At 39.2% G+C, this 21775-nt stretch overlaps 1 protein-coding gene across 2 annotated transcripts in view; it reads left to right on the top strand.

The window, feature by feature from the left end:
* Positions 1 to 21775, top strand: part of AHCTF1 (AT-hook containing transcription factor 1) — a 52868-nt gene that overhangs the window by 23750 nt on the left and 7343 nt on the right. For both annotated transcript variants that reach the window (XM_083367348.1, XM_083367349.1), the window contains 20 exons: positions 93 to 183; positions 261 to 350; positions 508 to 648; positions 1040 to 1144; positions 1795 to 1888; positions 2438 to 2561; positions 2795 to 2851; positions 3641 to 3787; positions 4207 to 4391; positions 8584 to 8728; positions 8835 to 8966; positions 10284 to 10425; positions 10990 to 11140; positions 11921 to 12025; positions 13259 to 13463; positions 13589 to 13786; positions 15386 to 15800; positions 17381 to 17498; positions 18699 to 18805; positions 21535 to 21710. In XM_083367348.1, the coding sequence (XP_083223474.1) occupies positions 93 to 183; positions 261 to 350; positions 508 to 648; positions 1040 to 1144; positions 1795 to 1888; positions 2438 to 2561; positions 2795 to 2851; positions 3641 to 3787; positions 4207 to 4391; positions 8584 to 8728; positions 8835 to 8966; positions 10284 to 10425; positions 10990 to 11140; positions 11921 to 12025; positions 13259 to 13463; positions 13589 to 13786; positions 15386 to 15800; positions 17381 to 17498; positions 18699 to 18805; positions 21535 to 21710 (2928 nt within the window). The remainder of the gene's footprint in view (positions 1 to 92; positions 184 to 260; positions 351 to 507; positions 649 to 1039; positions 1145 to 1794; positions 1889 to 2437; positions 2562 to 2794; positions 2852 to 3640; positions 3788 to 4206; positions 4392 to 8583; positions 8729 to 8834; positions 8967 to 10283; positions 10426 to 10989; positions 11141 to 11920; positions 12026 to 13258; positions 13464 to 13588; positions 13787 to 15385; positions 15801 to 17380; positions 17499 to 18698; positions 18806 to 21534; positions 21711 to 21775) is intronic.

Raw genomic sequence — 21775 nt, 5'->3', positions numbered from 1 at the left:
TGGATTACATTTTTAATGCTGAAATTGTGAATCACTGATGCCATGAAATGCTGAGAAAGTGCATCTTGCTTTCTTTTTGATTTTTTTTTTAGGAAGAGCAGTTTGAAGCTGTGTTATCAACTGCTATCCAGACAAGTTCTTTGGGGCTCCTCACTAGCTGCATCAAACAGTGGACTGCTGAAGGTAAACGTAACCTTGTTGTTCAATAAAATTATTTTGTTAAATAACTTCTATAATTTATGCTTTTTGTTTTTTTGAAGAGCAACCAGATTCTGCACCCAACTTGCGTTTTATTCTCGAATGGGCATGGAGTAAAGTTGTTAAAACAAAAGAAGACTTCATTCGTCTCTGTAAGTAATATAATGTGTTTTGAAACAGTGGTCTATCAAGTTATCATTTACAGAAATTATTCGGTAATTGGGCGTAATTATTTGATTAATTATATTGAATAAAAACATGTTGAATTCTGAGCCTTAACTAAAGTTGTCAAAATTCTATTTTTTAAAGGTGGTCCCTTATTTGATGGGTCATCTAACTTCGTTGATCCACAGACTCTACAGTCTCTCCAGCGCTGTGAGTTGCTTCTTAGCAACCTTAACATGGTGTTAAACTATTTTATCATGGAAGCTCAAGAACTGACTGAACAAGGTATGTAAATGTCATCAAATTTAAGATGCCCATTGTATATTACCTTTTAACAAATAGGGATCTTACATTCTCCTTCATGTATTTGTATGTCCACTTTTGTATGGTCATTTTCTCTTTTGAATTAGAAAATAAAAAAGATGATTTGATCTCCAGATCCAGTACAGAAAAGTTTAAAAGAAAGCTTGATTTGTTATCTTATTCTTGGTATAGAGGAAATTTTATATCCTGTGCAGATTATTTGCGGCTATATTTGGATTAAAGCCAGAATACCTATATAATCATGAATGAACTAAATGATCCCTCTGTCTTTAAGATGACAAATTATTGCCCATACTTTCTCAAGGTTAGATGAAGCTTTTTTTAAAAAGCAAGTCTGTGTTCATTTTTTTAGGCATTACAGATCTAACAAATAAACAGGTTGTAACCAGTCTCCTTTCACAATATTTACAAGTGGTCATCTGGTTCTGTCGATCCAATCTCCTTCCAGAAAATTTAGGTAGGTCTCCTTCAGCTGTCTTATTTCAGTAACAGCTTATTTCCTATTTTATTACTAGTATATATCTATTTCTTATGGAAAAATCAACATCATTTTGAAAAAGTTAATTTCTTGAAATTCTAGATTTCAAATATGCACATTAAGAACTCAGAAGAATCTGCTTCAAGAACTGCTGAAACTGTACTCTTTTTCTAAAGGCAGCTGTTTATGCTTGTAACCAATTTTCCAGAAGCAAGAATGAGAAACAGAAACTTTTATTTTCTATTTGTTAGACTATCTTTCTTTCTTTCTTTCTTTCTTTCTTTCTTTCTTTCTTTCTTTCTTTCTTTCTTTCTTTCTTTCTTTCTTCTTTCTTCATGGAACTACAAATTTTCTAGTTTTCTTAGCAAATACTTGTTCTCTTTCTCTTGACATATATGAAGAAGGCAGTGTTCAATTAGTCTTTCATTCACTTATGGAATGTTGAAAACACCTTGATGGATCTTTATTTTCTTGATAGTGACTAAAACTAATAGCTGCAAATTGAATGATCCTTGAATTTGAACCTGTTGTAAAAAAATCTGCTTTCACATATTAACAGGATTAATCAGGAGTACTGATTATTTTGCACCTGATACGTTTTAAAATGAGTTTTCATTTTTTTTATGCAGAGGAAGACATGCATTTATCAAAATCTTTCTATAATTACCAACATATTCAACGATTTTATATCAATTGTCATCAAAAATTGGAACGCTTATCAAGGTAAGAGTTTTTTTAAAGTGTGTTAAGTCTCAGTGGAAGGATTTTAACAGCTGTGAGCAGCTTGCAGGGGGAAGGGCACTAAAGTTTATGTAAAATGTTATTCAGTGCATGTTTATAAAACTCAAAAATGGATAGGGAGAAAATGTCACTAGTCATTTTCTTGCTGGCATTTGAGATGACTATTTCCTTTTTTGTGGCGCAGAGGGTGGTTCAGTGTCTGCCTTTCTTTCTTCATTTCATATAACTGAGCAATATCTTGTTTTCTGCGGGCCCTTTATAAATTGTTAAGTCTTTCTAGATGAGATTTATTAAAGCATGTGGCAAATAACTGGCCACACTTTTCAATAAAAAAAATGTGATTTTAGAGACTACCCTTTTGCATATGCTTCTACATAAATTGCTTAGCTTTATTGTTGGGTTGACGTTTTTGGGGGTTTTGTGAATTAATTTTGAAGGAAGAAAATTTTGAATTGCATGATTTGTTACTAAATAGACTTTTTAAACTTGCTTTTAACAATAGGAAATTAAATGCCTGCCTTCCTGTTATAGGGGCAAATGGAACCCTGATTGTTTGATGATTGATGGCATGATTTCCCAGTTAGGTGATTCAGTTGTGAAGTTGTGGCAGAAAGATGATGGGGGGACTGGAAAGTATCCCCCTCCCACATTACATGTAAGTAACATGAATAAGCCAATTTTGGGTAGTGGTTTAAGGCAATAGGCTAGTAACTGGGAGATTGTGGATTCTAGTCCTGCTTTACGCACAAAGCCAGCTGGCTAATTTCTGAAAGTCTGAAAAGTGCATGGCTTTGTCCAGGAAATTACCAGTAATGAAGAATTTTGTAAAAGATATGCTGTATTTGAATAATTACAATAATTGACTTAGCGTGTGTGTTCTAATTATAGGCATTGCTTGATCTCTACTTGTTAGAAAACACTGAAGAACTCTACAAGCATGCAATTGTATCCTTTCAGAAACATAAAATATGACAATGGCTGCCGCATATTTCATTTTCAAGTTTTAAAATATAAATGTTCTTTTAAAAATTAGCACTTTCCATTATCATTTCTGTCCAACACTTAAAATGAATGAAAACATGGATATTACTGGTCTGAATAATAATACAATATTGAACCTGGGAGGAGTTTGCTATTTACAAATCTGCTTCCTACTTTGTGGGTCTCTCCATATTTGCATATCCAGTTGAGACTTCTATTATCCTTTAGGCCCAGAAAAGAGCACAATTAATCCAGTTTATGCAAAGTACATGGATGATTTTTTTTAAAAAATTGTACCTTTGAAAGATAAAACATCACAAAATATCATGAAACATTACCATTGTTCTATGCAGAGCAAGAATTGTTTTAAACTCAGGGCAAATCTGTTTTGAATTAAAGACACTTCTGACATGTTTTTAACAGTCTTTTGTGTGTCATAGTCATAGTTTTGACTCAGAACAGTTCAAATGAAGTATTTTGCAGGCCCCTAATGCCAAGCTTCAGAGAGGCCAAAGTACTTGTATGTTGTTCTTTCTTAATTTCAGTAATTCAAAATTTCTACTATTAAGTTACATTTGCAAGACAGAATTGTGGCTTCAGAATTCATTTACATTAAAGATTGAAGTTATATATGTTTTAATATTGTTAATGAGATTTTACAAGATAAAATTGTAGCAAAATATATTTATCAAATAGGAATGTTCTGTTGTTTCATAGGAAACAACTCTCAGTTATCCTTAATAAGCTAATTAGACAATTTATTTATTACTGGATATCATGCATTCCTGTCCAAACAGAACGGATACTTCAGTGGATTCTTTCCCAACAGCCTTTGCAGTTCCAGTAGGTCTGGTTAACCTAATTCAGGGTTTTTGGTGTTTGGATCATAATGACTATGAGGTCAGTATAAAGTAGTAATTCAACTGTTTTATTTATTGTTGGATTTTATATTTCACATCTTGGCTTATATAACTTTATTCAGTGCTTCTTGAGAAAGTGCAGTAAAGTACTCTAGAGCAAGGATTCCCAACCCACGGTCCATGGACCGGCACCGGTCTGCAGCAGGCCAGAAACCGGGCCACGCAACCCAGGCAAAGCTCTGTCTGTGGGATGCAGGCAGCATGAGTAAACCACGCCCCCTCTGATCTGCAGAGAAACCTCTCAGCCAACATACACAAGAAGAAGAAATTAAAAATGGCAATCTGGATAACACAAACTTGGAATAGCTGTACAAAGTACTACACACCGGAGAAAATACTAGTTTAGATTATTCATATAATTTTTATTTCTATTCTAATTATAACCTTGCGCTTTTGCAGAATTCTCTCTCCTATCTGTTTCATCCAGCTACAATCAAATTGCCCTGGCAACACATGCGGATCATTCAAGCTTTGATGTGTCAAGGAGAGCACAAGCGAGCCCTTCGATATATACACATGATGAAACCGTCAATGATAAATAGCACTGAAGTTGCACTCCACCTTACTGTCTTACTATATAACAGGTAAAGCACATCTTTATCTTTTGTAAGATTATGCTTAATTCATGAAGAAAAATGATCCACACACACACATATGTTAAGTGTTTGTTAAGTATTTTGAATACCTTGCTAGGCCCCAAACACGGGGCACATCTTATTTCCTGTTTCAGCCTAACCCAAGGCCATCTGCAGGCTGTAGTCACAACAGTGACAGCTCATATTTGTGTAAACTTTTTGGATTGCTAACAAAGAATTAAAGGGAGGCTGATATGGCCATTTCAAACTCATTTGTTCTCATCAGTCAGCCATACCCTTCTGAGATTCGAACCTGGGCCGACTGCATCTTAAGCAGTTGTTTTAACCCCTAGGCCACAGGCTCTCTCTCACTTTGTTAGCTGCAAGGCAAGGGAAATATGTGTTAAGTGTTTGTTAAGTTTTTTGAATACCTTGCTAGGCCCCAAACACAAGGCAAATCTTATTTACTGTTTCAGCCTAACTGATGACTGATGAGAACAAATGAGTTTGTAATGGCCATATCAGCCTCCCTTTAATTCTGATTTGTCCCGTGTCTGGGACTAAGCAAGTGTATTCTGAATGCTAATATATATATATATATATATATATATATTTGTTTTCTGAGGTTTTCGCGGGTGCCTGTATGTGGATCCTTGGTTTTTCGGGTTTTTCCCCGCGTAGAATTAAAGGTGTAGGCGCAACGTTTCGATGGAATCCCATCCATCATCATCAGGCTTCTGTTTCCTTCTTCTGGGAGAAGCATGTGGCTGTTTGTTCCTCTTTTTTAAACTGCCAGAGGGGGTGTGTTCTGTGGAGGTGTGCTCTGATTGGGTAGGGGACCAAGTGTGTTCTGATTGGGTGGGAGTGTGTTTTGAATGGTGGGGGTGTTCTGATTGGGTGGGGGTGTGTTCTGAGTGGATGGGCTGGTCTCAGCTGCCAGCTCCAGACCTGAGCTGGTGAGTTGTGCTGCTTTTGTTCGGCTTCGTGTTTGTGGTGGTGCCATGTTTTTATAGTGGGTGTCAGTTTGCTTATTGTGTGGTTTGGAGGGGTTTAAAGTGGCTGATGTTGCAGCTGTAGTTAGGTTTCTGTTTTGTGGTTGTGTGTCTTTATCGTTGTGGGTTCGGATTTGCTTTTTGGATGGTTGTGTGGTGGTGATGTCATGTGATGTTATCATGAGTTTGGGTCTGGTATCATTCTTGGTGGTTGGGCTTCGTCTGTCAATCAAGGCGGGTTTCCAAATGGCTGGTAGACGAGAGGTATCATCTCGTTTATTCATGCTGTGGGGGCGTTTTTCTATCTCAATGGCTTCTCTGATTATTCTGTTGTTAAAATGTTCAATTTTGGCAATAGTTTTGGTTTTTTTAAAATCAATTTCATGTCCCGTGGCTTCAAAGTGTTGGACCAGGGATGAAGTTTGTTCTCCCTTTCTGAGTGAGTTTTTGTGCTCTTCAATGCGTGCACTTATTCTTCTGTTGGTCTGTCCGATGTATGTGGTGGGGCAGGTGGTGCATGGGATTTCGTATACTCCTTGGTTTTCTAACCCAATTATGTCCTTGGGGTTTCTTAGGATGGTGGATATTTTTCTGTCTGTGTAGAATGCTGTTTTGATGTTGTGTTTTTGGAGGACCTTGCTGATTCTGTCTGTGGTCCCTTTTAAGTATGGGAGGAGGGCTTTGCCATTTTCTTGTTCTCTGTCTTGGGTTTTTGTGGGTGTCTCTCTTCGGATTAAGTTGGTAATCGTATTTCTTTGGAATCCATTGGCTGTTAGTACATTAGTGAGAGTGTGTAGTTCGGTTTTTAGGTGTTGTTCGTCAGCTAGGTGTTTTGTTCTGGAGATGAGTGTCTTGGCTACGGAGTTGATCTGTGCTGGGTGGTGGTGTGAGAGTGCGTTCAGATAGCGGTTTGTGTGTGTTTTTTTATGGTAGATAGTGTGTCCTAGGGAGCCGTTGGATTTCTTGTAGACTAAGACATCAAGGAAGGGAAGTTGATTGTTAGCTTCTGTTTCCATGGTGAATTGTATTTTGGGGTGTAGGCTATTGAGGTGTATGAGGAAGTCATCCAGTTTTTCTTTGCCGTGTGGCCAGATTACGAAGGTGTCATCTACGTATCTGAGCCAGAGTTTGGGTTTGTGGTTGGATTTTTCTAGAGCGAGGGTTTCATGGAACACTTTGAAACCCTCGCTCTAGAAAAATCCAACCACAAACCCAAACTCTGGCTCAGATACGTAGATGACACCTTCGTAATCTGGCCACACGGCAAAGAAAAACTGGATGACTTCCTCATACACCTCAATAGCCTACACCCCAAAATACAATTCACCATGGAAACAGAAGCTAACAATCAACTTCCCTTCCTTGATGTCTTAGTCTACAAGAAATCCAACGGCTCCCTAGGACACACTATCTACCATAAAAAAACACACACAAACCGCTATCTGAACGCACTCTCACACCACCACCCAGCACAGATCAACTCCGTAGCCAAGACACTCATCTCCAGAACAAAACACCTAGCTGACGAACAACACCTAAAAACCGAACTACACACTCTCACTAATGTACTAACAGCCAATGGATTCCAAAGAAATACGATTACCAACTTAATCCGAAGAGAGACACCCACAAAAACCCAAGACAGAGAACAAGAAAATGGCAAAGCCCTCCTCCCATACTTAAAAGGGACCACAGACAGAATCAGCAAGGTCCTCCAAAAACACAACATCAAAACAGCATTCTACACAGACAGAAAAATATCCACCATCCTAAGAAACCCCAAGGACATAATTGGGTTAGAAAACCAAGGAGTATACGAAATCCCATGCACCACCTGCCCCACCACATACATCGGACAGACCAACAGAAGAATAAGTGCACGCATTGAAGAGCACAAAAACTCACTCAGAAAGGGAGAACAAACTTCATCCCTGGTCCAACACTTTGAAGCCACGGGACATGAAATTGATTTTAAAAAAACCAAAACTATTGCCAAAATTGAACATTTTAACAACAGAATAATCAGAGAAGCCATTGAGATAGAAAAACGCCCCCACAGCATGAATAAACGAGATGATACCTCTCGTCTACCAGCCATTTGGAAACCCGCCTTGATTGACAGACGAAGCCCAACCACCAAGAATGATACCAGACCCAAACTCATGATAACATCACATGACATCACCACCACACAACCATCCAAAAAGCAAATCCGAACCCACAACGATAAAGACACACAACCACAAAACAGAAACCTAACTACAGCTGCAACATCAGCCACTTTAAACCCCTCCAAACCACACAATAAGCAAACTGACACCCACTATAAAAACATGGCACCACCACAAACACGAAGCCGAACAAAAGCAGCACAACTCACCAGCTCAGGTCTGGAGCTGGCAGCTGAGACCAGCCCATCCACTCAGAACACACCCCCACCCAATCAGAACACCCCCACCATTCAAAACACACTCCCACCCAATCAGAACACACTTGGTCCCCTACCCAATCAGAGCACACCTCCACAGAACACACCCCCTCTGGCAGTTTAAAAAAGAGGAACAAACAGCCACATGCTTCTCCCAGAAGAAGGAAACAGAAGCCTGATGATGATGGATGGGATTCCATCGAAACGTTGCGCCTACACCTTTAATTCTACGCGGGGAAAAACCCGAAAAACCAAGGATCCATATATATATATATATATATATATATATAAAAGGGACGCGGTGGCTCAGTGGGTTAGGACACTGAGGTTGTTGATCAGATGGTTGGCAGTTTGGCGGGTCAAATCCCGAGTGCCGCGTAACAGAGTGAGTGCCTGTTACTCGTCCCAGCTTCTGCCAACCTAGCAGTTCGAAAGCACATAAAAATGCGAGTAGAACAATAGGGACCACTACGGTGGGAAGGTAACAGCGTTCTGTGCGCCTTTGGCATCTAGTCATGCCGGCCACATGACCATGGAGACGTCCTCGGACAAGCGCTGGCTCTTTGGCTTTGAAACGGAGATGAGCACCGGCCCCTAGAGTTGGAAACGACTAGCACGCATGTGTGGGGGAACCTTTACCTTTATTTATATATATAAAGAGAGAGAGATCAAAATTACTATTTTTTTAATTAAATGCATAGGATATTAACAGTTTTTAATGTAGTTTTTTTTCCTGAAGAAGAAACATCTGCCAGAATTCTAATTCTGAGTTTAATTTCAGTTGCATGGTGGAAGCTTGGAACGTGTTACGGCAACATTCTAGCCAATTAAATGTTGAAGAGATGCTCAAACATGTTTATGAAATTTGTCAGGAGCTTGGACTGATGGAAGATTTATTAAAATTGCCATTCACAGAAACTGAACAAGTAAGCCAGAACAAAAATACAATCTAAGGAGTAACATTTTTTTAAAAAAAGCAGTGGATGACTCATTAATACAGTGGCATTACATGTGTCTGTTTATCTTCTTTAGGAGTGTCTAGAGAAGTTTTTACAGACGAGTGCTGGTATCAACAATCATGAGTTTCTTTTAGTTCACCACCTCCAGAGGGCCAACTACATTCCTGCCCTACAGCTGAATCAGTCTTTGAAGATAAATCTCATGGTAAATCATAACATTTGGGAGTACACGGGAGAAATTAAGATGTCTATTTTCTAAAGTTACTGTTGTGGAAATCTGTTGCTCCAAGCTAAAATTAACTCTACCCACGTAAAAAATTGAAGGTAGGAATGGCATCCCTACTGTTACTTGGTAGCCCCACAACACAAATTGGGGGCGGTTGGGGGGGAGTTAAGATGGAGATAGGATTAGTTTATTTCCTATAAACGAAATAGAGACTTCCTGTTCATAACCCTACAGGAGCTGTTTTAAAAAAAAACAGCTCCTAACATAGAGAGTAGCTACAATAACTCAAAAAAGGGCTTCTTAATTTACCCCGTCACAATTTACAACATGGATAATTACGTATTTTTGCACAAGTTGCACAAGTTACAGTTTTCATAAAAAAAAATACTTGTTTTGGGTTTGAAGTGAAGACAGTATATTTTAGGGTTTCTGCCAAACTGATCTGTTGAACTGAACTGATCCGCATTGGCCACAATTTGGCAGAAACTGGGAATTTGAGACGAGGAATCTTTAATGCGATGTGAAAAATCATCTTGTGAGACAGGAAGGAGAGCTGCAACCTAAACAACTGCTCCTTGAGTGAATGAGTCCAAAGCAGGAATGGGGGTGGAGGAAGCATCTCAGAACTGGCCCTCCCTAACGGAAGGGGAGGGGGGGGGAAAGCATTTTCAGACTGGCAAGATTTTGTTAACTGTAATCTTGCAATAAAGATAGTACTATTAATTTGGTTTTGGTTTGCTGGTCTAGGCATCCTGATAGAATCTTGCAAAAATAATGTGTCAGGGTTGGTGCATGTTGTTTCTTCTTCCCTCTTCCCCTTTGCGGCCTCTATCCTGGCCTGCCCACTGCTTTTCCCAGCCGCTTTTCCTTTCCCTGTTTCCTCTTATCTGCTGTTACTGTCCAAGCACAGCTATTCCAATCCATCTCTCTCCCTTTTCCTTGCAGTTTCTTTCCCCCTCCCACCTTTGTTGCTCTTAGTGATTCCCTGGCTGTTTTTCTACTTCCACAATACGTCAGTGCAAAAATCACTCTCCAAGGCAGCATTTTATCCAGACCAATTACATGCATGGAAATGTTTATACATAGAACATTTAACACATTTCTATTTCCTATTAACTTTGCATCAGGATTTACTCATGTTCAGATCCACATGGTCTGTAACTGGTCTTGTTCAAATGTATGTACATGGTTTGTAATTGCCATAAAGGGTGTGGGAAGGGGAAAAAAACAAACCTCAATTGTCTTTCAGCTATTCTAGTGCATTCTTCATTCAGAATTCTTCTTATTCTTAAATAGAATGATCCTCAATGGAGAGAGAGATCAGTTGCCAGAAATTCCATATTAGACCATTATGGCAAAGTTCTGCCTCGAATTCAAAAGAAGTTAGCCACAGAGCGAGCCAAGCCTTACCCTTTGCCATCTTCACTACGGCGGGAAAGTAAGTTCCTCATTCAATGAAAATTGTAGAAATCTATTTTAAGAATGTCTATGGAAATTTATCAGTCATCGAGGTCCATAGTGGTCTCAAAGATGCTTTTTTTTCTACAAAAGGCAACTGGACTGTTTTTTTTTTCCTTGAAGAAGAAGAAAACGTTTCGCTTCTCATCCAAGAAGCTTCATCAGTTCTGATGGCCGGGGGGGATGGAAGGATAGGTTCTGATAGGATGGTGGGTGGGTGGGAGGAAGGATGGTATTTATTTGCAGTCATCTAGTTGTTAGCACTCTCTCTCAGAGCTGATGAGGCCACGTGGGGGTTTATCTGTGCCCTCAGGGTCACCCGAATCAGAATTTAATTGGTTGTGGAATGTTCTTGGAACCACTGCAAGGGCTACCTTGCAGACTCAAGATAGGTGGCGTCTTATCGCTTCCCCTCTGTTGTGGGAGGGGCGTTTCCTTCTTCCCCCTAATATAGATGGATTCTTTTACCCCTCTTTCAAACCAAATTTAAGAATATTATTTTTTTAAAAAATTCTGTTTTTACTTGATTTATTTTTCTTTTCAGTTTTAAGACCAAAACCATTATCGACAGTTGCAAAACAGATTACTACTGGAAATGTAATTACAAAAGCAACTTTCATCAATAATGTATTGTCCAAAATTGGAGAAGTGTGGGCAGGAAGTGAACAGAAAAACAAGTCACTTGAGAGTGATGTGTAAGTATTCTATTTCACTACTCTGGCATACCTGGGCATAATCCAGCCAAAAGATTGGTATATCTATTTTATAGGGTCTTCCCAGTCCTAACACTCTCCCAAGTCGGCCCAAGCTCTGTTTGTAGTATCTTGCTGAGCCCCAGCAGGGAGAAAACTGTTGCAACACCCCTGTGCCTTTCCCAGTGGAAGGCACCAACAACTCTTTGGGATAGCCCTTAGATGCCATTTACAGTCCTACAAGATCATTTGGGCATTTGAAAGTAAGGCAGAGAACATGGGTGTTCGCTTTTTTTTGGGCACTTTTGCCTGTTTCCTCTACAGAGCAAGATAAGACAACCAGAGCCCTCCACTTTTCCCCTGTATGGATAATACCGTTTTCTTTGTGCTGGCCTTTGGACTTCCCCTAGATAGAAGAAGTTAAGGAGTCGTTTTTGAGTAGTTGGCAAGACATCTTCCCATGATATCGGAGCCAGCAGCATCCTGTGTTAGGATATCATTGTGATATCTGTTGCCTGTCCCTAAAACTACAGAGAAATTGTTTTCAGTCTTCATTCTGTTACTCTGATATTGCTTCACTGGTTTAGTAGTGGGCTTTAAATTAGTAGAAACATTGGGTTAGGAAATAAGAACTAATAAGTCAAGTGCTGAAGATACCAATAAGATGGAGGCAGTAAAAAGTATGTAATTTATCCATTTTTTTCCTTTTGAAGAATGTAATATTTTGATGGACAAAATTATTTATTTCTCTTAATTTGGCTTTTCCTTTTGTTTCCTCAAAAGTGGACCTGAAGAACAGTCATCTGTGTTGAAGCCCTGCCCTGATAGACAGTTACCAGATCCATTTATTGGGACACCAATTACTAAATCTTTAAGAAAATGTTCCAGGTAAAAGAAAAAAAAATTGTCAGAGAGAAATCTACTAGGAAATCCACTACCATTGTTTGTCCTTTACTTTCTGACTAGTAGGTGTCATTAAATCAGATTACTTATAACGTGACCCTATTCTCACAATACAGTAACATCCGTGTTGACCCTGTCAATATATTGTGGAAACACATAAGCTTAGTCTGTTAATCTGTTTTGTGTATTTAAGAAGACAGCTGCTGAAAAAAAACAAAGCTGTTCATTTTAGAACTCACTGCCTGGCAGAACTCTAAAACACTGATTGTCTACAGCAGCCAAGCCAAACTTGCTCGGTCAATGGAAAGAGGCTAGCGTTCTCATGAATTTTGGCTTGCATTGTCCTGATACAGGAACTCATGGGATGTAAGACTCTTCCTCACGTAATTGTATATGGTCTCTGTATTTAAAAAATGGTGGTTCCTGACCCAGCGTAGGTAGTTCTTGACTTGTTCAGTGATGGTTCAAAATTACAGTGATGCTGAAAAAGGAGGACTTCCGACTGGTCCTGTGGTAGTGGGATTGCAACCCAGGTGCATGATTATCCAGTTTGTGATTATGACACGGTAGTGAACTGATTGCATTTGCGACCTTCCCCGCTGGCTTCTTTCAAACCAAGTCAACGGGTAAGCCATTGGGGAAGGTCGCAGGTCATTCCTATAAGTCACTTCTGCCACTTTTTCTCCTGAGGAATCTCACTACAAGGCATGAGACCCCAGAGATCTCATATTCTGTAGCACCCTCTACCTTGACCATCCAGGCTTTCCAGTACCCATGTACTGTCCTTGCTGGTATGCTCACACTTTCCAGTGCCTGCCCACTGCCTTTTCTGATCTGCTCACACTTCCCAGCACCTGCCTGCTGCGATGCTAGCCCACCCGTGCTTCCCAACCCCTGCCCAGCTAGCCCACCCACACTCCTTAGTCTTCACCTGTGACACCCTCCATTCCCCCACATTCCTTACTTGGGATTCCCCCCCTCCCTTTTCCCACTTAACAATGCACAAACTCCTGGATTTATGCTGGTAACAGGGGCTGCCATGATAATGCATTTAGCAGTTAAATATTTGAGGATACTTAAAAATTAAAGTAACGCGCATTCTTCATGCTTGGGAAACTTTTCATTCTTTCTTTCAAATGACATCTTGAAAAGTGCCTGTGTCAGAGTAGGTGTAATTCAAAGCAGCTTAATGTTTTAAAAACCTTGAAATATTTACAGATTGCTTGACTTGATGGTCCAACCTATTTCTCTTGATTCACCACCTTTGAGAAGAAGCCAGCAGAAGTCACCAGAAGTTTCCGCTTCTGGCATACTTTCTAGCCCACTGCATTCCAGTTCTCAATACTCCGTAAGAACATTACTTCCCAAGAACATTGCAAGAGCACCAGAATTAAAATTACTGGAAACACCTCCTGTTGTCAAGGTATATAGATTTTTGTAGGCTGCAGAAACCTGTATTTCTGAGGCTGAAAAGTGAAGTGATGATGACTGTCTATAAACTTGGAGCTTTAGATTACCCAATTTTTAAGATGTTTTGTCCTCTCCTAGAGAGCTAAAGCTTTGGCATCCACATCAACCTCAGTCATCCCTGGTTTTACTCCTCAGTCAATATTGAGATCCAGCGTTCGCACTACTCCTTTAGCAACTCCAAGTGCATCTCCAGGAAGATCTATTACACCCCCTCTGCGTGCAAAAGAAACAAAAATTTCATTTATGGAAGAAAGCAAAACTTCACAATGGACTGGGGTAAGTTGGCAGCATTGCTGCAAAAGCAAACACATGATATTTCTAGGCAGGACCCTGCTATTGTCATCTTTATTTATTAAATATTTCAGTATTGCTGCAATCAGTCTGAGTTTTGGCAGCTTACATAGAAAAAATATAAATCAAAACCTACACTAGTATAAAAGATAGCAATAATAATAATAATAATTAATAATAATAATAATAATAATAATAATAATAATAATAATAATAATAATACAGGGGGGAAATGAATAAATGGAGAGGAATTTTTATACTGTGGAATATAGAATAAAGTGAATTCACTTCAGATCTGCAATTTCTGTTAGGGATGTGAATATAGAGCCCAGTGTGTAAACATCTAGTACATGCAATTTGCCCAGGAATTAGAGCTGTATGTGCCTGTACAGAATCTTGGTTGCTTTGGGAAAACTACATAGGAGTTGGCTAAGGTAAAGGAGGTTAAAAAAACAACAACAGGAAATAACAAATATCCCATCCACCCCTTCACATATAGACAGTTCTTAACTTACGACCTTTCTTCAGCGACTGTTTGAAGTTCCAGTGTGCTGTACAAGGGCATGTAAGGCTGATCCCCAAAGTTACAGCTGTTGCACTATCCCTGCAATCACATGGTCAAAATTAAGGCACTTGACAGCCTGCCGGCAATTAAACCATAGGGGCGCTTCAACTCACTCACTCCTCCTCCTTCCCCCCCCCCCCCGGGTGTGTCTTCTCTCCATCCATGCCCTTTTGGCTCCCTGAATTTTGCAGCCCCTGCCATCCTAGCTGACCTTTGCCATCTTTTTTTATTCCCATTGCTGACCAAGGATGCCTAGTGTGGCCCTTTGCAAGGCAGTTGCTGGCCAGGCTTTCTTTCCAGGGTTGTGCTCAGCAGCTGCCTCACAAGACCCTGGAAGGATGGCCTCAGGTGGCCAGCAGCTGCCTTACAAAGGGCCAGGCTGGTCATGCCTCATCAGCAGCAGCAGGAGCATGAAAATAGCAGAGGTCAACTGTGAGGTGATGGAGACAGAGTGACAAAGACCTTGGAGGGCAGCTGGGACTGGGCTGGAGTGGCCATGGCTTCCCAGTCTGTCAAGAAACCCTGTGACATTGTGCCACTGAACTGGGCCTTTGCACTGTGAAGGGCTTCATGTTGCAGCTTGAGTTCTTGCAACTTCAGAGCTGCAGCGCACCACGAAGACTCAGAACACAGCATATTCTTCCCCTCCATTCTTCCCCCCCCCCCCATCTCACTTCAGCAACATCTCAACTCGTGTGTGGTCTGTGCTAGTCCTCCCAGGGCTTTCCTTAAAGCCCTGTAGCCCACCATGCCCCTCATATATTTAATCACTTGCACATCTGGAGGTACAACAACTGCTAGGATTGCCGTTGCTTTAGCAGTGCAGTTGCATGATACAGAGCTCCATATAAAAATCAGCACTCCTTTAAATAAAACATAATTTACCAATTAACTTTAATTCAATTTGTGCAAATAAGCCACACATATCTACACTGGATGGTGGAGTATGCTGGCTCCCACCTTGGTGCATAGTCAGATTTTCTTTTATTGGAATGTTTTCCTTTTCCTTTTCTTATTAGGAGACAGATCATGAAATAAACAATGCAAATACATCTGAATATATTCTTGAAGCTCAAATGGAAGAAAATTGGGTTGAGAACAAAGAGACTTCCTCCATTTCAGGTCACAGCCTTCAAGAAGAGCTTGAAGAAAGAAGCCAATCATCAGAATGCATAACAAGTGATCAGTTGAATGAAACTAAAGTCTCCAAAGAAATTAATGACACTGGTATTAAACCAGCATACATTACTTCAGAATATCATGATGCAGAATCAGTTGACTTTGGAAACAGTAACTTCGTAGGCTCTCAACAAACTTCTATTTCCTCTGAAGAAATTGTAGACCTACCAGGATCAAGTGAGAGACAAGTAAATGAAATAAGAAATGAACCTGTAATGGAAGAGCAAACATCTGCAAATATAGAACAATCAGCTGGTATGTATAATGTTATTTGATTGTTCACAGATATGATGGAAAGAACCTAAGAAGGATGGTCATAATGGATCAGAACAGAGATCCCATCTGAGTTTTCCCTGGTTTTTGAATACTGGTAAACTGGTGTTCCAAACAGAAGATGTATTGTCTTACATTTGTTTCTGTTATCTGCGATTTGAACCTTTAGAGGGGAAGAAAATAGTAAATAGTAAGCTGATGGTCCTTACACTCTTGGTACTCGGGAATGCTGGAAAGGCTCCTAAGAATTTGTAGAAGATATATGAAAGTCAGAGAATGTGTTGTATCCCACCATTGCATAGCTATTTAGTACTTTGATTTAAAGCAACTTGTTTAAAATACTATGAACCACAATAGTAGATGACTTGAGGGTTAAGGAAAAGAATTTTCAGAAATGGCAGAGGACCTCTGGTTTGATTTTCCTCACCTTTTCTCAAAACACCTGAAATGCACTATACAACTCTTCTGTTATCTTGAACTATAAATAAAAATATTTCTCCTGGAAATGTGCAGAGAAACTAAGAGCCTTTTCTTAACACTTGTTAAAATAAAAGTTATTAATAAAATCAAGTAACAGCAGCCATTTCAGTGTTCCATGGTAGTAGATCACCTATGTTGATGGACATGAACATGTTACCCTCTTTGGGGGAAAATTTCTCCAAATAATTTGATACAGCATTACTCATTACATTATCTGCACATCATAGCAAGGAGAGATCACTTCTGTGTGGAAGAGATTAAACTCTCCTCAGTAAAATACTTGGCCCACACAGAACTTGCTCCAGGCTGGTTGAACTCACATATTGTGTTAAAAATACAGCCATATTTCATTGAACAGTAGGTCATACATAATGCTAAATTATAATCCATAGTTTACAAATTTCTGGGTTTACACCCACAATAAACCATTGAAACGCCGAAGAAGAAAAAAGTAGTGACAGATGCGTATATTGTTCCTGCTTTCCTCAAAGTTTGCCTCAAGGTGAGACTAAAACCAAATTTTTTAAAAAAATATTATTTTAACCTATTCATTTAATGAAAATGAATATATGAATTCTGATCATCTTTACATTTAAAGTAATTTGTCGTGCCCCCCCATTACTTGGGATGTAATCCTCAGTACAGCTCTGAAAAAGCAATTGCAGCTTTAATCTACACGAATTTTATGCTTGCTCAGATGAATGTGGAGTGTTGGACTAGAAAACAGTGAGTATAGTAAATAGCCCAGATGAACTATACATTCAGCACCATTGGTTACCTCTTTGGGCCTCAGTTTTTTTAGAGCCAATTCAGTCTTGATGCATTACATGTTCCTGAGATTTTGGGTCAGTAGCAGTTCAAGACGGGGTCTGTCAACTAAGCCAAGATAAACGTTTTGACTTCTATTCATTTTTATTGCAACTTGAGTAGGAACATTAGGTTCCACCAGTATTATGTGAGCGTCTGTGGCTTGGAAAATGGGAGGTAGATTTATTCCATTTTTTTTAAAAAAAAGATGAATTAGCATTTGGGGGAAAAATCATTATTGAGGATACAGTATTTTTAACTTTTCTTGTCCATAGAATCCGATGAAAAAGATGACAAAAATTGTGGCTCAATTCCCGAGGATGAAATATTTTCAAAGGATCATTTGAAGGTTGACGAAGACATCATAGTCTCCTTTTTGCCTTCTAATGAATGGTAAATATGTCATGTATAATTTTAAAATTTTAGATGAGGTAGTTTGCTTTAAAATTTAAATTGCATGTATAGGTGCCCACTTTCTTAGCTTTCATGAGTATGATTTATCCAGATAGAATGGAATGCCATTTTCTAGTAGATAGCCAAACTCCAGGAGTCAGCTTGCTTTTCCCTTGAAGGAGCAGATCCATATCTGGGACTGTTCCTTGAGTTCCCTGATATCATTACGTTTCCTGTTAGCTCAGTGGGAAGAAGTAATTTGTGCACTCGCCTCTATTGCACCCATCTGCAATCATTCATGGAGCCAGATCTGATTGTGGTTTTCCATAGATCTTCAGATACTCACCAGTTAGACGATTGTAGTGATTGCTCACTGTAGGATTACGGTACTCTAAAAGAGTGCTTACATTCATATAGAATATACCAACTAGTCTGCTATCCTGTGCACAATCACAGAATAAGATTGTGCTCATGTTGAAAGTTCTGCACAACTTGACAGTTGACTTATTCAGTTCAAGAGGTTTAATCTGTGAAGCTCTCAGACTATTGGCATAAAATTTGACTTGATTAATTAAACATGTTTGCTGTTATCAGTGGTCTATTGCTAACCAGACAGGAGAAAACTTCCTCTTGCAAAGAACGACTCATTTTGTACTTGCCCCCAGCCTATGTTCTTAAATTATTGACTGGGGCTTACTTGCTATTGAATAATGCCTCAGCAGGTGGCAGCATGTAGCTGAACTCTGATTTCAGAAGCTTACCAGATTTAGCCCCAGTTAGCATATGGATGAGAAACCAGCGGAGAATTCCAGGATGTTTGACTACAGCGGGAAATTCAAAAAGGATTCCAGATGAAGTTCTATGGCACACCACAAGAAGATTGCATTGGTGCAATCAATGGCTTCTTTCCCTTATCTGGCTTCTTTCCATTATTAATACCCAAACTTTTAAGTGAATGTGCAGAGTTGCAACAATTACATCAATTAGGCATAACTTTTTCATAATAGTAATGGGTTTACAATTTCTGTGCAACAGGACCAGGCTGGTGTTTTTGTCTACAGTACCCCTTGCAGTATAAAATTGTTGTGCATGATTCCAAAATAGTATGCAACAAAAAGGTTTTTTTTAAAAGTTTTATCTTAAGAACCTTTAAAAAAAATGCCCCTCCATATGCATGTATCTGTATTTGTTTTTATATAGTGCAACTAATACTCCAGAATCCAGTATGCTACCATTGTTGGAAGACAACAGATTCCTTGCTGAAACAAACAGCCAAGTTCAGAGGGTGGAAGGAGTAGATGGAGAATGTAGGTATTTTGAATATCAAACAAACGGAACAAGCAACATGAAGTTTTCTTTTCACATCTTTTTTTCAAAAAATATAAAATGCTGGAAGCGTATTACTGTATTTTCAAGATTGGCATTCTGGGCATTGGCTTTCATGTCTAAAATCTTTTAACCTGAACATTTATATCTTGACAATAGCCTTTTTAAATTAGCTTTTTTAGTATTTTATTATTTTAATTATTAATGCAAACAGATAAAGAAGTATTTTAATTGTTTCTATGATTAATTTCTGTGTTGATGCTGCTCAGATTCTACGGTGCTGTTGCATAATTTAGATCAGGGGCCAAATGCAGCCTTTCAAAACATTTTTTGTGGCACAAGATTTTAAGAAGAGTAAGCTAGCAGAAAGTAGCAGTGTTGCTTGTCTATTTTACTGCATATAAAAATAAGAGGCAAATAATAATAATAAAAAACTAGACAGGATTGATGAGCACCAGAAGGAAGCTGAAAGGAGAGTTTATCAACATCCCAGAAAAAAAGATGGCACCTCACACACGTAGCAGGAGAGTGATTGTGCAGCTTGCCGATGTTGCATGCTTGGGATCAAGTAGCAGTTTTAAGGCACTCACAGCCAAGGTTGAGGGCTGTATTAATAGGCCTGGCTATTACGATCTTGCTCCCTTCTCCTCCTAGGGCACCTTAGGCTGTAGGGAGACCCCACATAGGAGGCAGTTGTGAGGTCTTCAATCTAGGTGGCTTTAGACGTTTAGTGCATCCCTCTTACAATGAGGATCCTGGAATTTCTTCCACAGAACGCATAGTTTTGTTGTTCCTGGCCACTTTCTCTGCAAGAGCAATCCACAGCATACTCAGTGCCGGTATCAGTAGCACCCCAGCCATCAACTTTGTAGTTCTCACCATGGCCTAAATGGTAAAATGAAATGGTGAAAAAGGTAATATACTTATACTGAATTGCATACCGTGATACTCTTATTTCTTTATTTTTTACTCACAAGAGATTTTGGATCTTTACGGAGTCAAAAATGAAATCTAGTGATTTTATACACTGTGAAAAGGTTTTAGTTTTGCAGTAAAGGTAAAGGTTCCCCTGCACATGCGTGCTAGTCGTTTCCGACTCTAGGGGCCGGTGCTCATCTCTGTTTCAAAGCCAAAGAGCCAGCACTTGTCCGAGGACGTCTCCGTGGTCATGTGGCCGGCATGACTAGACGCCAAAGGCGTACGGAACACTGTTACCTTCCCACCGTAGTGGTCCCTATTTTTCTACTTGCATTTTTTACGTGCTTTCGAACTGCTAGGTGGGTAGAAGCTGGGACGAGTAACAGGCGCTCACTCTGTTACGCGGCACTCGGGATTCGACCCACCAAACTGCCAACCTTCTGATCGACAAACTCACTGTCCTAACCCACTGAGCCACCGCATCCCTTTTGCAGTACTTGAGCTAATTAAGTATTTTGGTCAGTTAGCCCTTTCAATGATTTGCACTTGAGAATCTTGATGTAGATTATATTTGAGTGAAGAAATTAGTTATACAGATAGTCCAAAAATTACAACCAGTCATTTAACCATAGTCTGAAATTATGATAGGTTTGGAAAGGGTGCTTTATGGTCTGGTGAAGCACTTCCGGCCATTGTGAAACATCGCACCACCTCCTTGCGATCATGTGATTGCATTCTGGGTGCTTGGCAACTTGTTCGCACTTTCAACTGTTTGCCAACCATCCCACAATCATGTGACTGCATCTACAATCTTCTCTGCTGCCTTTCATTTTTCTGGGCTGGCTGAAGGAGCTGCACTATGCTGAAGTCCTTTGGCAGGCAGCTCTTTTGATCTGTCTGCCTTATGACCCAGGAGATCTCTTAACAGTTGCAACTGAGAGTGCTGGGATTGTGATTATTGAGCAAAACAACAATCGCTGTTTGCTGAACAACTGAGGTTCCAGTTCCAGTTGTGATTGTGATAATTGCTGCAAGTTTAGTAAGGATTTTGTTTAATTTCATTATTCACTGAACTGCTTCTTCACTCCGTAATTCTTTTCAAAATCAGTTCGTTAGAATTCAGTACTAATTATTCAAATTAAAATTGAAGCTATAACTTTATAAACTTGAAATTATATTAGTAGGCCTTAGATATTTTTTTTAACATGAACATTTAAAGGTGAGACTTTGCAAGTATAAACTACTGACTGAAAATATTTTCTTCCATTTTTTTTCATGGAAAAACCACTCAAAAGCCAACCGTATTAATCTGCATTTTAAATTATCCAGATGCATTATAGCAAGTTATTGCATCTATGTTCCACCTAGAGCCTGGTCCTGCACCTTGAAAGAAGCTGGTTAAAAATACCCAAAGCTTTGCTGTATGTGTGCAGATGGTCGAACTTGTATGAACAGACAAAAAATAGACAACAAAGCCTGTAGGTCATTGTAATCTTGATGCACAGATTTAAAAGAGGGCTAATGTTCATTTTTGAAAAAGATGTGACTACAGGGTGGAACAGATACTTGCTATTAGATAAATACTTGCACAATAAATGTTCATTCTGCTTATCTCTTGAGGAGAAATAGTTTAATATTAGCATTTATGATGTATAAAGGGCAAGAACGAATATGATTATTACATTTCTGTAAAGGAAAGATGAAAAATATTAAAGGATCTAATAATATTTAGCAGCAAAGATTTCATTCAGAAACAATAAAATCAAATAATGTCAGAAAATCACTCTTTCAGCTGTCATCAGTATTCCTGATAGTGAAGACATTGCCAGTATCCATTCCAAAAATGAGGTGGAAGAAAGAGAAGCAATAGGTGAAGGTGAATTGGAAAAAACAATCCAAGAGGAACATCTAGTAATCCTGCAAGAAAAAACATCGGCTAACATTGATTCTGAAAATCAAAAAGTGGATGTAAGTTAACTTCTTTTTATACATGATTAGAAAACTGGCATCACATTTAATTCTATGTTACCAAT

This window comes from Vipera ursinii (assembly GCF_947247035.1).
Source record: "Vipera ursinii genome assembly, chromosome: 1".
Lineage (NCBI taxonomy): Eukaryota > Metazoa > Chordata > Lepidosauria > Squamata > Viperidae > Vipera > Vipera ursinii.
The sequence above is the reverse complement of the archived record's forward strand: the minus strand, read 5'-3'. Positions and strand labels throughout refer to the sequence as shown.